This window comes from Cebus imitator, unplaced genomic scaffold (genome assembly GCF_001604975.1).
Source record: "Cebus imitator isolate Cc_AM_T3 unplaced genomic scaffold, Cebus_imitator-1.0 Scaffold658, whole genome shotgun sequence".
Taxonomy (NCBI): Eukaryota; Metazoa; Chordata; class Mammalia; order Primates; family Cebidae; genus Cebus; species Cebus imitator.
Genome location: NW_016107973.1, coordinates 893,657 through 910,759, shown reverse-complemented (window position 1 = coordinate 910,759; position 17,103 = coordinate 893,657). Strand labels below are relative to the sequence as shown.

The following is a 17,103-nucleotide window of genomic DNA, read 5'->3' as shown; positions in this document are numbered from 1 at the left end:
TTTGTAGCAATCTGAGAACAGACTAATACAATAGTCTAGGTCTTTTACATTTCCATATGAATGTTAGAATCAGCCTGTTAGTTTCTTTAAAAATTTTTGAGGATTTCTATTTGAATTGTTTTAAATCTATAAATCAGTTTTGGAATACTTGACATCTTAACAATACTGAATCATCTCAGTATTGTCTGTGAGCCGTGAGCATGGTATGTCCTCTGCTTATTTAGGTCTTCTTTAATTCTCTCAGCAATGTTGTGTGGTGTTCAATGTAAGGTATTGCACATCTGTGGACAGAATATTCATAAATATTTTATACTTTCGATGATGCTATATATGGCTTTATTTGTTAAACACAATTGCTAATTATTATATTTTCATGGTACTATCAGCAACCAAATGTTTAACAATATTAGTGAGGGATCTTTTTGGTTGAAAGCACAGCCTACTCTACGATGGAAAGGATATTTGATCCTTAACCTGTGTTTACCTGTATTTCCATATCTGCTTTTACAAGTCATTGGCCATATGTTGAAACTATGGAGGAAAATGTTGCAGAGACAATTCTACAGGTCATCTTTAGAAATCACACCACAAGAACATAGTTTAGTAGCTTTCAACTTTATATGTGTGGTCAGAAATGATTTTGTTGTCATGTGTGGCTCAGGCTGGAGTGCAACGGGGCAGTCATAGCTCACTGCAGCCTTGAACTCCCGAGTTCAAGTAATCTTCCCACCTCAGCCTCTTGAATAACAGACTACAGGTGTGTGCCACATGCTCAGCTAAACTTAAAAACATTTTTCAGAGACAGAGTTTTGCTATGTTGTTCGGACTGGTCTCATACTCCTGACCTCAAGCAATCCTACCTCAGCCTTCTGAGTAGCTGGTATTATAGGCATGAGTCACCATGCCCAGCTAGTTTTACTTCTTTACCCACCAGTAAATCTACCTCAATAAATTCCTGGGATTTGGGGCGGTGAGAGGGTGAGCAAGCATGTATGTATGTTAGTATGTATACATTTGTATGTCACTGAAGCTGTCAGGAATATTTATTGTCAGGACTATTTGAGATTAATTACTGTGCATCATGTCAATCGTATTTAGTTCCTAGTACATATTAGGAACAAGCTCGGGGTAGTGGTGTTCGTTTTTTGTCAGCTTTCCTTGACCAGAATGGTTACCATGGTGACTCAGTGACTGCTGTGGGATTTAGTGCAGAATGAACATCCATTTAGGATTCTTGCCTGAATCTTTCACAACCCATTGCCTGTCCATCAGATATAGTGTTAGCTTTTCGTCTTACATGTAGTTAATCACTTTACAAGGGCTCAGAAAAAATTTGCTTCACTTATCTGAGGTTAAGCTACAGATAACATAAAAAGACACTAAGTACTTTAAAATAAAAGAAAATGAATTGTTGATATTCCTCTCCTGCCCTAAACTCTATTGGGAGGTTAGAATAAAATTCTTAGAATCATACGGCATGTGCCCTTTTGTATCTCGCTTCTTTCAATCAACATAATGTATGTGAAATTAATATTTATTATGGTCTATATAGTAGATTGGTTATTCTCATTGGTGTAAACTATTGTATTATTTGGATATTTCGCACTACATTTATCTGTTATAGAGATTTGTGTATTTTCCAGTTTTTGACTTCTTATGAATAACGGTATTATGAATGTTCATGTTCATTCTTTTGGATGGATGTATATTTTCATTTCTCTTGAGTATGTACCAATGTGCTATGGCACTTCTGAGTTATAAGGTATGTGTATGTTCAGCTCAATGGATACCAACAGGCAGCTGATAAAAGTGGCTGTTCCATTCTATAGTCCCATCAGCAGCTTGTGAGAGTTTTACTTGCTCTATATCCTCATGAATACTTGGTATTTTCCGTTTTTCATTTTGCTGTTCTGGTGGTCTTGTGGTAGCATCTCACTGTAGTTTAATTATAAGTTCTTGGAAGTGTTAAGTTTCTTTTAATTTAAAGATTTTCCTTCTGTATTAGTCAGGGTTCTCCAGAAAAACAGAACCAATAGAAAAAAATATATATATAAATATATATATATACACACACACACACTCACACACACACATACATACATATATATATCCTATTTATATATAAAACAGGATAAATGTAATATATAAATATATGTTATACATATATATTCATAAAGATATATATCTCACAGATTGAGAGGGAGAGATTGAGATTGATTTGTTATAAGGAGTTGGCTCATGTGACTATGGAGTCCAAAAAATCTGAAGATCTGCAGTTGGCAAGCCAGAAACCCAGGAGATCTGATGGGTGGTACAAGTCCAAATCTGAAGACTTGAGTACCAGGAGAGCTGATGATCTAAGTTCTATTCCAAAAGCTGGCAGTCTCTAGACCCCAAGAGAGGTGAATTTTTAGTTTGAGTCCCAAAAAGCAGGAAAAGACTGATATGCTAGCTCAGGAAGTAAGGTGTAGCAAGTCATGCTTATTTAGCCTTTTTGTTCTATTCAAAACTTCAGTTGAGTAGATGAGGCCCAGTTGCATTAGAGAGGGCAGTCAGCTCTATTCGGTCTACTCATTCAGTGTTCATCTTATCTAGAAACACCCTCACACACACACCCAGAACAGTGTTTACCAAATGTCTGGGTACTCTGTGGCCCAGTCAAGTTGATATATGAAATTAACCATCACACTTTCCAATTTATTTGCTTACAAGAATGGATATTTTGTCCTGTGCATTTTGCATTGTGGATTTTATTGGTTATATTCTTAAATTGTTGTTTATTATGTTCTTGTGTTTCTTCCTTTTGTTTTAAAATTGGTGTTAGATTCAGAGGCTTGATTCAATTAAGATTTTTTGTTTTCTTTTTTTGCCTTTCGGCCGGAACCGCCATCTTCCAGTAATTCGCCAAAATGACGAACACAAAGGGAAAGAGGAGAGGCACTCGATACATGTTCTCTAGGCCTTTTAGAAAACATGGAATTAGGCCGGGCGCGGTGGCTCACACCTGTAATCCCAGCACTTTGGGAGGCCGAGGCGGGTGGATCACGAGGTCAAGAGATCGAGACCATCCTGGTCAACACGGTGAAACCCCGTCTCTACTAAAACTACAAAAAATCAGCTGGGCATGGTGGCGCGTGCCTGTAATCCCAGCTACTCAGGAGGCTGAGGCAGGAGAATTGCCTGAACCCAGAAGGTAGAGGTTGCGGTGAGCCGAGATCGCGCCATTGCACTCCAGCCTGGGTAAGAAAAGCGAAACTCTGTCTCAAAAAAAAAAAGAAAACATGGAGTTGTTCCTTTGGCCACATATATGCGAATCTATAAGAAAGGTGATATTGTAGACATCAAGGGAATGGGTACGGTTCAAAAAGGAATGCCCCACAAATGTTATCATGGCAAAACTGGAAGAGTCTACAATGTTACCCAGCATGCTGTTGGCATTGTTGTAAACAAACAAGTTAAGGGTAAGATTCTTGCCAAGAGAATTAATGTGCGTATTGAGCACATCAAGCACTCTAAGAGCCAAGATAGCTTCCTAAAACATGTGAAGGAAAATGATCAGAAAAAGAAAGAAGCCAAAGAGAAAGGTACCTGGGTCCAACTGAAGCGCCAGCCTGCTATACCCAGAGAAGCACACTTTGCAAGAACCAGTGGGAAGGAGCCTGAGCTGCTGGAACCTATTCCCTATGAATTCATGGCATAATAGGTGTTAAAAAAATAAAAGACCTCTGGACTGTAAAAAAAAAAAAAAAAAATTTTTTTTTTTTTTTTTGGTCAGAAGTAATTCATATGTGGTGTTGTTTATTCCTATAGTGTTACGCAGGCGGCTCATTATGTCTAATTGTTTCTCCTCTTGTGATGTTAAGATTAATTACTATGTTCAAATATTGTTGAGCTTTTCTATCCATTATAAAATTTCCCATCCCTTTTTCACCTCGATTTTTCTGCAACCTCCAAGGATTGTTGCTTAGATCTGTATTCATTAAAGGTCATAAAAGGATGATATTATAATTCTATAATTTTCTCTGCTTTATTAGCTGGAATTACTCTATTAAAGAAACTTCCTTTCATAAAGTATTAGATTACACTGAGGGGTAGTATGTATAGGAAGGGCTGAATGAATGCCTAACTCTTTTGCAGTATTTCCACTTTTAAAAATAGTAAGTTTCCCTAGGGTTCTCTAAAGGTAAGCAATGAGTTGATTTTGTTTGCTTTACTTTTCTTTTAGAATGTTATCATGAGTTCTAGAAGTTTTTATATTTACTGTGTTTTAATCCATAGTAGTCATTATTTTATTTAGTGTTCAAATTGCCTCATCTGTGTCCAGCGAGAGCCCCTTAAGCTTGGCTTCTGTCTTTTGATGTACTCTCTGGTATGATAGTTTGGTCCACATTCATCTAGTAGAATGGTTACACAGACCTAGACTCAGCCACTTCTCCAAGGTAACCTAGTTCCTTTCAGTGTGATATGTTTTAAGTGGATTCAGTATGGGCACTAGAGTTGCTCATTGCTACTGAGTCTACCATGTTTCTTCACCTTTCCAGTGCATGGAGCCAGTATATATGTATTATATTTTTAAGAGAAAATACATCATTGGCTTCCATCCTGAGTTGTTTCTCCTTCTCATTATAGGTAACAATTTTTAAAAATCAATTTTCGTTAAAACTTTCCAATTTTAAAATAAAAGCAAATAGAATATTTCTATTAGTTTTCCATACATATAAGGTGACATATTCCACATTGGTGGAAACAAATAGAATTTCTACAAAGGTGAAAATATTCTATGTCTAAACTGTCCTGCATAGTAGCCACTAGCCACCTGCGACTTTGAACACCTAATATGTGGTGTGACTGAGGAAGTGAATTTAAAATTGCATTTAAATTTAGTTAACTTAAATAGCCATGAGTGGCCAGTGGCTATGGTATGGGATAACAGCAGCTCTACGCATTTTTCTGCACTTTGATTTATTCACTTAACAGAATATCCTGGAGATCACTACATAGCAGTAGAGAGAGGGAGTCTTCCTTGCTTGTTATACTGGCATTGAAATCTAGGATGTAGATGTACCTTAGATTATTCAATCAATCCTTTATTGGTGGACATCTGTCACATTTTGGGTCTTCTGCTGTTACAATTTGTTCTACCAAAAATGACCCTGTGCTTCTGCCTTTTTGTCTTTTTGAATTGTATCTTTGGGAAGCACTCTTTTAAAAGAGATTATTGGTTCCAAGAGAAAAATACTTGTGCCTTATGAAGTAGAAGGTTTGAAACAGAGAACATCTAGAAATACGGTAACAATAAATGAATGTTGGTCTTATTTGATCGTTCCTTTGATTCCATGTACTGCTCTCTTATTTTCTTTCTAGTGTGATATGGGTAAAGGAGTTTCTGATTGAGCCTTGGGAAGAAGAAATAGTACAGAAGAACAAAGAATAATAATGTATCAGCTGGACAGAAGATGGGAGTCATCAGATTTATACCCCAGTTACTTGACCCATCAACAGACTGGTTTTTGGGGTGAGTTCCTTCCCTCTGTTGGCCTCTGGTCTAACACAGAAGAACACTCAATATAGAAACAGTGGTTAGAGGAGGGGGCTTTTGGGTGAGAAGGACTTGGATTTGACCCTGGTAATCATTACTTGCTGCTTGCATGATCTATATCAACCAACTTATCTACTGTGTGCCCTGTAACTATTTATGTCTTTTATTATTATTCCTACCATGCATACAAAGACTGAAAGAAAAAAGTGGGGATTACTTTGCCAGGTATTACAATGTTCTCTGAGCTTATAATTCCATAAATTTTGGACAGAGTGGTTGACATGCAGATTAAAGAAGTCTAAAGAAAGCTTTTGAGTAGACCCAGGCATATAACATCATTTAAGATGCTACAAGTATGGCATTTCCAATCAAACATATTGTTCAGGAATTAGGTCTGGCTAGCTATAAAGGGTTCATTAAAAAGCAAAGTTAGATTATATCTTATACCTTGTCATGTACTCAGAATGTTTCATCCACATGTAAATACTTAAGGTAAAAGAAAACTGAAAATAACAACAAAAAACTCAGAATACTATACTGTACATAGGATTATAAGAGCTTTATGAATTGCATTTGTAATGTATGTACAGTACATGTGCATATATCCATGTATAAAAAATCATTGGAAAGATCTAGTACCATGTTAATTTTAATTATGATGGGCATTGCTGGCTATTGATATTTTTAACCTCTGCATTTGGCTCAATATTAAACATTTGCTAAGGTGAGAATATGGATTATACATACTACATACTCCACACTCCATACTCGACTTACTATGGGAGTTACATCCTAATAAGCTCATTGTAAGTTGAAAACAATTGTAGGTCAAAAATGGACATTTGTAGACAAGATGGGATGTGAAAACACAAAACAATATCCAAAAAATGCTGGCAACACTGTACACTGTAGAGTATCAGTTGTTTATCCTTGTGATTACATGGCTGACTGGGAGCTGTGGCTCATTGCTGCTCCCTAACAGAATCACAAGAGAGTATAATACTGCATACTGCTAGCTGGAGAAAAGACCAAAATCTAAAACTTGAAGTATAGTTTCTATTGAATGTGTACCACTTTCACACTATCGTAAAACTGAAAAATTGTAAGTCAAAAAATCAAAAGTTGGGGAATGTCTGTATTTATGATTTAAAAAACTATATCCCCTAAAACCTCTGTGACTTGTGAAATGTTTCAGTTAAAAAATAGAGAGAGCTATGAAATTAGTCCAGCTTAGGAAAAAACTTTACTTTTCCCTAATTGCATCCCCTTCCTTCTCTGCTATAGATAATCAGCATCCAGAAAGCAATGATCATCATTCCCATTTGTTGCTTTATCCTTTTATTCCATATGAGAGCTTCCATAAATAACACATAGTATTGTTTTGCATGTTTCACCACAAACACACATACACCTGATCCTTACACTCCAGAGAGTATTATGGCCTGTTCAAGGGGAGATCTTTGTCAAGATGCCAGCACAGTATTTGGTGTGTCATTCACAGTGCCAGTGTTTGCTTCCTTCCCATCTTAACTCTTATGATCTTTAACAGGGATGTTTTTTCATAATCTGGATAGCATCACTATATTTTAGTGAGTATTTGGGAATGTAAGAAGGGAACCACGCACACTCATCTATATTACATAGGAAACTTAGTGCCATCTCTGTGCTATGCAATGTGATGAAGTTGGGATGAGGGAAGAATACTCACTCTTTTCTATTGTATGATGCTGTGGTAGTGAGTTACCCTTAGTGAACCTCACCTTGCTCATCAATAAAATTAGCATATTGATATTTACCTCATAAAACTGTTATAAGGAGAAATGAGCAAAACTATAGAAACTATCTGATACATAATATTTCAATAAATATACATTTTGTCTTCCCTCTGTTTTCCCTTCCACAAAAGACTTAAACATGAACATCTCACAGAGGTCATCTAAATTTGAAACATTAGGAAAGGAAACATGCATACTTATATGACATAGAACTTTGGTGACATTTCTTTGTGGGTGAGATATGTGAGAATGGTGGAAGTTTGGAATCAAATAATCACTTTGTTACTTTTTATTTGATGTGTTCTTTTCTTCCTTTTTACTTCCATTTTGACACTGGAATAGGAACCTTTGTTCAAACCCCAGAAAGGAGACAGTACAGAATAAAAGAGCATAAAGATTACTATTGTGTACAACAGACTGAAATCAGGAGACTTGAGGACTGAATGCCAGATCTGTCCTTGTGTAGAAGATACTTCCCCTGAGCTGAATACAGCCCTTATTTAGAAAAAGATTGTATACCCCAATCGTTAGGGATGGTGACTTGAGAGTCAGAGTTTGGTTGCAAATCTTGAATGTCTCAATATGTTAGACTCACATGCAATGAATGTACATTATGATGCATGCATACAGAGTATAAGTGGGGGTAACATACAAACATAATACTCTTTTTTAAGTTAATGAGTAGTAGAATTACTGATTAATTATATATTTATTTCTGGACATAACTATATTTTCCACAACTTCTAAATTCATACAGATCATTTTTATAATCAGAACTAAAGAAAGTTTTCTTTTTCTGAAATATTTTAGACATTAAAAAGCTTACAAAAAGAATATACTTGTATATACTCATATTGAGAAATAAAACATTACATGTACAATTGAAATTCACTCAAAGTCTGGGTGGGGCGCAGTGACTCACACCTGTAATCCTTGCACTCTGAGAGGTCGAGATGGGCTGATCACTTGAGACCAGGAGTTTGAGACCAGCTTGGGCAACATCGTGAAACTCCATCTCTACAAAAAAATACAAAAATTAGTTGAGAATGGTGGCAGAGAACTGTAGTCCCAGCTACTTGGGAGGCTGAGGTGGGAGGATGACCTGAGCCAGGGAGGTCAAGTCTGCACTGAGCCATGATTGTACCACTGCACTCCACCCTGCGTGACAGAGTAAGACCCTGTCTAAAAAAAAGAAAGAAATTCAAAGTTTCTTCTGCTTGCATTAGCCTCCTTCTTACAAAGGAGTAATCGTTAACAAGCATTTAGACTTTTCATAATTTATCCTTCGTTACATATGTATATATTTCTGCATGAAATATGGTGTTATTTTATCAGATGTTTTATCTGTAGTTGTCTGGCTATATAACAGGAGAAAAGAAGAAAGATGAGAAGAACAAATACTAATTCATATCTCAACACTGTGACCTGCCATATATGCCTCTCTACATGTGTACTGTCTTTCAGAGCTGCTAAACCAGACACACCCACTTTTCTAGTTTACATGCTATAGCGAGCACTAACAGAATTGGTGCGTATCATTTTCAGTGATGTTTTTAAAACATGTGTTGTGTTCAAAGTCTTAAGAGTTTCCCAGGTGCCAGTCACCCCAAAACAATGTTATAGCGTATCTCTGTGGGTTGTTTTGTTTTGTTTTTTTAGAGACAGGGTCTTCTTAGTCTCTTTACATTGCTCAGGCTGGAGTGCACTGGCTGTTAACGGACACAATCACAGCACACTACAGCCTAGAACTCCTGGGCTCAAGTGATCCTCTCACTTCAGCCTCCCAATTAGCTGGGATTTGCAGTGTATCTTGAACATGAAATATATTCCCATTGTCCAGGCACAATTTCCCAACATTTATTCACACTATTAGTCATCTATGCCTGTAAATCTGGAACTAATCTGGGTAATCTTGATTAAAAAAGTCAGTGATTGCCAGGAGTTGGTTTTTAGGTGTCCAATCTACTGTCCAAATCCCTGGGTTAGTTTAGGTATGCATCCCATTTAGAACTTGATCTGATTTGGTATTACACGTGATAGGCATGTGTATATTTTCCTTTCCATTTAATATTTTTAATTGTATAAGCAAGGTACTTCATACGTGTGTTGATTACTCCTGGGGCCCTGAGCCTAGTGAGACTGTGACTCTAGTTTTACCCTGAATCCTGTGCTGTTAGGATTCTCTCCTCTGGAAGCTGTGGTACTGAGCCCTAGTGGTTTCATGCAGTCCCTCCCCTTTCCTTCCCCTGTGGCAGTCACTGTTTGGCCAACTAGATGGGTAAACAGAGGTGCCTGCTATCAATTCAAGGGACTTTATTTGTGCGAGTACAGAAAGAAGCATGTTGTGAAACCACTTTCATCTCATGACCTTCACTAAAATCTTGAAAAGTAGAAATGTCATCTGACTGTTGAATGTAAGATTCATCTGAGAGACATGCTTGCCCTTCCCCTGGGTGTCTGTAATTTCCCTAAAGCTGCCCAACTGGGGCTGTCATGTTGATAGATTCATACTTTAATTCTAGGACCACCCTAGTACCTAATTGTCTTGGTTAATACATGTTATCATTCCTAACATTGAATAACTTTCCTATGAAAATGGCAGGAGTATTTTGTTTTTATTTTTTTTTCACTTCCAAAACCGAGACACTTTTCTTGTAGATAAAAATGGAAAAGACCTGAAGGGAATAAAATCTTTAAAAATTTTCTTAAAATTATGCAACAATCCTGCATTATCTGCAAATGTACCACAGAACCTCAAGTACAATTTAAAAAAAAATCCTTAAAATTTTATTATGCATGGATAAGCACTGTCAACATTTAAATTTTTTTCAGGAATTATATTATGCAACTATAACTATATACTTACGAACAGAAATAAAATAGTATCCTACTTTTAGCTTTGTAAACTGCTTTTTTATGACAAATATATATAGAAGTTCAACCCATGCTAATAAATTAAAATCCACATTATCATAAAAATGGCAATAGAAACAGTACTGGTCAATTTGTATATAAAATAATGATAGAAATGGTTAATATTTATTGTGATATTTCTCAGTTCCTGACACTGCTATAATTCTAAATGTATACTTTAATCCTCACCACCATCTATGAAGAGGAGTGGTTGTTGCCAACTTTAAACATAAGAGAACTGGGGTACATACAAGGGCAGGGTTAGCAAGCAGGTTGTGAGGCTGAGATTTGAACGCAGGCTGTGTGGCTCCTGAGTAAATTTAACCAGCATGTGCTACTCCTACTTGTTAGACCTCCAGCCTTACCGTTGAGCAGGGTGCAGCAAAAAAACAAAAACAAAAACAAAAACAAAAACAAAAAAACCAAAAGCTAAAAACCAAAAGCTAACCAAAACTAAGGCTCTGTATTAGTTTCCTATGGCTACTGTATAAAGTACCACAAACTTCTGGCTTAACACAACAGAAATTCAGTCTCTCACAGTTCTGGATGCAACACATTTGAAACACCCAAGAATGTCAATAATCTGTCTACAAAACATCAGACTCAAGGAATATCAGTCTGAAATCCAGGTGTCAGAGTGGCTTTGCTCCTTTTTGGTTTAAGGCAAGAATCTTTCCTTTCCTGTTCCATAGAGTCTCTGGTGATGGCCATAGATCCTTGATGTTGCTTCCTTGCAGAGAAATCACTCCAATCTCTTCCTCTGTCACCACATGTTGCTCTCCCTGTGTGTCTGTCTTTAATGGCATTTTCATTATCTTATAGGACCACAAGTCATATTGGATTAGAGTCCTCTGTAATAATCTCATCTTGATCACATCTGCAAAGACTCTATTTTTAAAATAAGGTCACATTCACAGGTATCTGGGGTTAGTACCTCAATGTATCTTTCAGGGGAATGAAATACAACTACATGATAGTACCTTGATTTTTCCCAATTAACTAGGAAAAAAGTAAAGTATTGATAATTATCAGCATGAGTTGGAATTTGGGGAAAATATACCTGTTATAATGTAGATGAGGTTCCCACAATATATTTTCCCCCTTTCTGAGTCTCAGGAACATTCTTCATTCTAAATATCAGTGTCTTTCCTGTGCTTTGGGCTGACAATGCTTAAGTTTCACTGCCATTTTATTATTTTTATATAATTGCAAAAGCAATAGCTGTTTATTATAGTTAAAAATAGATAGCATAGAAGAGGAAATAAATAGCACTACTCCGAAACAGAGCACTCAAAGACAAGCCCTACTAATGTGTTTATCTGTATAAATTCTTTTCTAAGTTTCTTTATTCAGGTATTTATATATTTAAGCAGAACTGCATGCATTTATATATTTATTTGTGAAAAACAAAGTTTCATCCTACTTACTTAATTGCATCTTATTTACTCTTTTGTAACCTGCTTGTCTCATAAATAACATATGTCAAAAGTCATTGATGTGAGTAAATATCAAGCTGCACTGTAGGGATAGTAGAGATACTAATGGCCAATAAAGATGGAGAAAATGAAATAAAAATGGCTAAAATAGGTTGTGATTTTTAGGTATTGAGTCATTTGGTGCTCGTAGTTCCCTCACAAGGTAGATACTGTGGCTAATCTCCATTTCATAGATTAAAAATTGAGGGACAGAAATAATAAGTACTTTGCCTGAGACCACACAGTTAGGGAGTGTGACAACTTGGATTTATGTCCAGTACTTTGCCTGAGACCACACAGTTAGGGAGTGCGACAAGTTGGATTTATGTCCAGTACATCTTGCTCCGGAGTCTAAGAAATTGTGAAATCTCTGTTGTTAGGAGAAAGATGCAACTGTGCAAACATGGATATTTTAGGAGCTCATTAAAAGGAATATTTCAGCTGGCACAGTGGCTCAAACCTGTAATCCTAGCACTTTGGGAGGCCAAGGCGGGAGGATCACGAGGTCAGGAGTTCAAGACCAGCCTGACCAACATGGTGAAACCCCATCTCTATTAAAAATACAAAAATTAACCAGGTATGGTGGCAAGCGCCTGTAATCCCAGCTACTCAGGAGGCTGAGGCAGGAGAATCTCTTGAACCCTGGATATGGAGGTTGCAGTGAGCTGAGATTGCACCACTGCACTCCAGCCGGAGTGACAGGAATATTTCATATGTTAATACGTTTATACAAAAAACTGGTCATGATGAAAAACAGCTGGAGTGCGACCTTGGAGAGCATCTACATCATAATTCTGGGGACAGAAACCATAGTGCAGTGGGATAAGGAGTCAGTGGGAAGTGAAGAATGTCAACAGGAAATGCAGAAAACTTTTTTTCTTGACTTTGAAGGGAAAAAGAGAGAGAAAGAGGAAGGGAAGGAGGGAGGGAGGGGAATGGGGGATGGACAGGGAGGGGGAAGAAGAGACAGAAAAAGAGGGCGGCAGAGAGAGAGAGAGACAGAGAGAGAGAGTCAGTCTCTCTCTCTCTCATCACTTTGGTGATGAGGGATCCAAAGAGGTTTTTTAAAAACTTCAGTTCCTTGAAATTTGAGCAAGTTTAAAAGTTAATGTGAAGAAGCCATCTCATCTCAGACTTAACCTGTGAAGTTGCCCATATATTCACTTCCCTTCTTGCTCTCTTGTTTCCACTTTAGAGTTAATGAGACACCTCCAATGAACTAGTATGCTTTCTGAGCTCAATACATATTTAGTTATTACCTAATAACAGAATGAACAATTGTGTGTTACAGAAATGCTAGTAATTCCTGGATTTTTGTCTCTCAGATAGGCAGCAGGTCATTGAAATTTTGATGTGATGTGGCTGAATTATGTATGATCTGAGGACCCTGCACAGGTGACTGCAGGATATGTCCAGAATATTCATATCTATATGTGTGTGTGTATATATGCACACACACATACTAAGCAGTGCTGGAACACTCATTAGGCAATCAATGCCCCTTGTGTCCCTGATGCAATCTGTCGTGGAGCTCACCAGGTGAGTTCACAAACACGCCAGTCTTACCACCATGGGGAAGTGGATTTGGGTCTGCTGATAGGCATGATGCTGAAGAGTATTTATGAGACTATGAAACACTAAAGAATGTAGAGAACATTCTGTTTCTCAAACTTTAAACTGAAGGCATATCAGAGAGATTTGCTTCTTTTGTCTGGATGTCTGTGTTCCCATCTGGAGAAACAATGAAAAATGATTTTTCGTAATGACTACCTAAGCCCTGAGGCTCAGCCAACCACTGCTGCTGTGCTCCAACATTTAAAGGACCATTAAAGTCCCATCTCATGTCATATTCTCTGGGAAGGTTTTCTCATTAACCCCTCACACAGCTCTGTAAGTGTGGCATGGTCAGTCCCATTTCACAGATGACCAAGCTCAGGCTTTCAGAACCTAAGTCACCTTCCCAGGTAAGTGGCAGGATTGGAATGAGGTTCCATCTCTCACCCTCCCTAGAGGACTCTGAGCACCTCCCTTTTAGCAGATGGGCTTCCGGGGCTTGAGAAATGGTCAGATTCCACTCGCCTGCTATTGTGGCCCCACAGGTCCTTATTCTACAACCCCTCTGGGTGATGAGGAAGACAGAGGAGGTGAAATCCTGTGCTTTGTGCCAAGAGACCTGGGTGTAGACCTAGTGTGTAATAACCCCACTAAGGACTGTATTAAATCAAGGGAGGAAACAGTTGTACATTACATCACAGATATAAGCATCCATGATTTGTGAAACATACTTGGTAACAAAACAATTGGCAATGATTTCAACAGAAAATTCAAATAAGTATCTACATGAACAATAAACATTAAAAATTACAAAAACCTGTAGGTCTGAGCGTGCACTATCCTGGGGACAACAGACCCCTTGGGGTCAAGGAGTGGGAGTTGGGCCAGTGAGAGGTGCAGTTTAAATTTGATTTGGAGTGAGTGGGCTCAGACAGAAGCTCAGGTGTTGGCCTTGGGACAGGTGAGCTGGAGAGAAGGAAAGTAACATGTACTGAACGACTGTAAGCAAATGCACTCTATATTTCATCTGCTTTTACCCTAACAACCATTTAAGATCCCCGTCATCATGGCCAAGCATGGTGGCTCACACTTGTAATCCCAGCACTTTGGGAGGCCAAGGCGGGTGGATCACCTGAGGTCAGGAGTTTGAGACCAGCCTAGGCAACATGGTGAAACCCTGTCTCTACTAAAAATACAAAATTAGCTGGGCATGGTGGCACACGTGTCTGATCCCAGCTACTCAGGAGGCTGAAGCAGGAGAATCCCTTGAACCTGGAGAATCCCTTGAATCTGGGAGGCAGAGGTTGCGGTGAGCCGAGATTGTACCACTGCACACCAGCCTGGGCAAGAAGAACAAAACTCTGTCTTAAAAAAAAAAAAGATACCCGTCATTCTGATAATTATTCAAATCAGGAAACTAAGTTTAAGGAGAGTTTATGTAATTCAGAAAGACAACTTTTTAATCTCCTGATCAGCAGCTAACTTTGGAATTACTTAAGGTTTTTTTTTGGTTGTTATTTTCATTTTGTCTCGATGCCTCCAGAACTCTGAGTGCTGTAATCTCCTTCAATGCTGGCAGTATCTGCTCTGCAGGTGTTTTTTAATGTTTTTGTCTTTATAAATTATGACCTGCATAGTTTTTAGTGAAAGGGAAAAAGAAACACTAAAGACTGTATTAAAACAAGGGAGAAAACATTTGTAAACTACATCTCAGATATTGGGTTAGTACCCATGATTTGTGAAACATACTTGGTAACAAAACAGTTGGCAATGATTTCAACAGAAAATTCAAATAAGTACATACATGAACAATAAACATTACAAATATAAAAACCTGCAGCCATAAAAAGGAATCAGATTATGTCCTTTGCAGGGACATGGATAAAGCTGGAAGCCATCATCCTCAGCAAACTAACACAGGAACAGAAAACCAAACACCACATGTTCTCACTCATAAGTGGGAGTTGAACACTGAGAACACATTGATACAAAGAGGGGAACAATACTCACCAGGAGGTGGTGAGGGGTGGGGGATGGGGGGTAAGGGGTGAGGGGAGGGAACTTAGAGGATGGGTCAATAGGTGCAGCAAACCACCCTGGCGCACATATACCAATGTAACAAACCTGCATGTTCTGCACATGTATCCTGTTTTGTTTTGTTTTTAAGAAGAAATAAAATTTTAAAAATACAAAAACCACAAGAACAAATGAGATGCAAATATTTTTAAATCCTGAGAATTTATAATGACAAGACTGTGATTGCGCTTTTGGAGAAGACTGTGTGTGAATGTGAATGTGTTGATGTGCACCTCACCTACAGGGACACATCTGGAGAGTATGCACTATCCCAGGGACACCAGACCCCTTGAGGTCAAGGGGTGGGAGTTGGGCCAGTGAGAAGTACAGTCTAAATGTAATTTGTGAATATATTCTTGTATGGTTTTTGAAGTTTCATATTTGAAAATGGAAATATTTTAGTGAATATCTGAACACACAAAATAAAGAGTTCAGGGTTTTTAAAATTTTAACTGGTAAATAAAGAATTGGCAATGATCTATTCATTCATCATAAAATATGTTGGATTATGTTTTAAACAGATCTATTTAGATTTAAATTTTATTCCCCAAGGACTTAAAACATATTTACTTTTTTAAAAAAAGGCATGTCAGTTTTTTAAAACCTTTGTGGAAAATGACAAAGTTCAAACATTTTATTACAAACTAAGATTAAAATATAAAGCTATTGTAATTAATAATGAACACTGGGAACTCAGAAGCGGGAGGTGGAAGGGGAGTAAGGGATGAAAAATCACCTACTGGGTACAATGTAAACTATTTGGGTGAAGGGTACACTGAAAGTCCAGACTTTACTACCATACGGTTGATCCATATAACCAAAACCACTTGTACTCCTGAAGCTATTCAAAGGAATTTTTTTTTGAGATCTAAAAAAACAAGCTATTGTAATTAAGAGAATGTAGAATTGGTATAAGGACAGAAAAAACAGGCCAATGAACTTAGAGTCAAGAAATAGACCTAATCCATATGCTGTCATTTTCACTTATGACACAGGTGACAGTGCAGTGAAGGGAGGAGGATGATATTTTAAGTATGCTAGCTGAATTAGATATGTACAAAAATTGATATCAGGTAGATTGTCAATCTAAATGCAAACATAAAAGAATAACCTATAATCAGGAAAATACTTTTATGTAGTTGGGGTGGCAAATATTTCTTTCTCTCTCTCTTTTTTTTTTTTTCAGACAGAGTTTCACTTTTGTTGCCCAGGCTGGAGTGCAATGGCGCCATCTCAGCTCACCACAACCTCCGCCTCCCAGGTTCAAGCCGTTCTCCTGTCTCAGCCTCCCAAGTAGCTGGAATTACAGGCATGCACCACCACACCTGGCTAATTTTGTATTTTTAGTAGAGATGGGGTTTCTCCATGTTGATCAGGCTGGTCTTGAACTCTCAACCTCAAGTGCTCCACCTGCCTCAGCCTCCCAAAATGCTGGGATTACAGGCATGAGCCACTGCGCCCAGCCAAATATTTCTTAATCACTAGACAAAAACTGTTAATCCAAAAGGAAAAAAAATAATAACTTGAGATGCATTATAAATAAAGACTCTGCCTTTCAAAATATACCCTTAAGAAAGAAAACACTGAAACACAGAGTGAAAGATTTTATATATACAGTGATTCAATTTTTTGAAAACAAGGAGAAAAGTAGCAAATAAGCAAAACAGGCACTTTACAAGATAAGAATTCCATACGACAGGCCAGTTGCAGTGGCTCATGCCTGTAATCCCAGCACTTTGGGAGGCTGAGGCAGGTGGATCACAAGGTCAAG

At 37.8% G+C, this 17,103-nt stretch overlaps 1 protein-coding gene and 2 long non-coding RNA genes across 4 annotated transcripts in view; 2 read left to right on the top strand and 1 right to left on the bottom strand.

The window, feature by feature from the left end:
• Nucleotides 1-16,555, top strand: part of LOC119469452 — a 30,747-nt gene extending 14,192 nt beyond the window's left edge. The window contains exons 4-5 of one of the 2 annotated variants that reach the window (XR_005198269.1): nt 5,365-5,515; nt 10,768-11,572. This is a non-coding gene — a long non-coding RNA (uncharacterized LOC119469452). Of the gene's footprint in view, nt 1-5,364; nt 5,516-10,767; nt 11,573-16,518 lie in introns of those variants that run through there. The other variant, XR_005198270.1, reaches the window with a different exon arrangement.
• On the top strand, nt 2,907-3,732 carry LOC108295757 (60S ribosomal protein L21-like). The gene is made up of 2 exons (XM_037734734.1): nt 2,907-2,973; nt 3,282-3,732. Exons 1-2 carry the CDS (start codon nt 2,910-2,912, stop codon nt 3,698-3,700), a joined length of 483 nt encoding a protein of 160 aa, XP_037590662.1. The 5' UTR covers nt 2,907-2,909; the 3' UTR covers nt 3,701-3,732.
• LOC108295782 overlaps nt 8,304-17,103 on the bottom strand; it is a 56,855-nt gene continuing 48,055 nt past the window's right edge. Inside the window, exon 5 of the long non-coding RNA XR_005198272.1 lies at nt 8,304-8,331. This is a non-coding gene — a long non-coding RNA (uncharacterized LOC108295782). The remainder of the gene's footprint in view (nt 8,332-17,103) is intronic.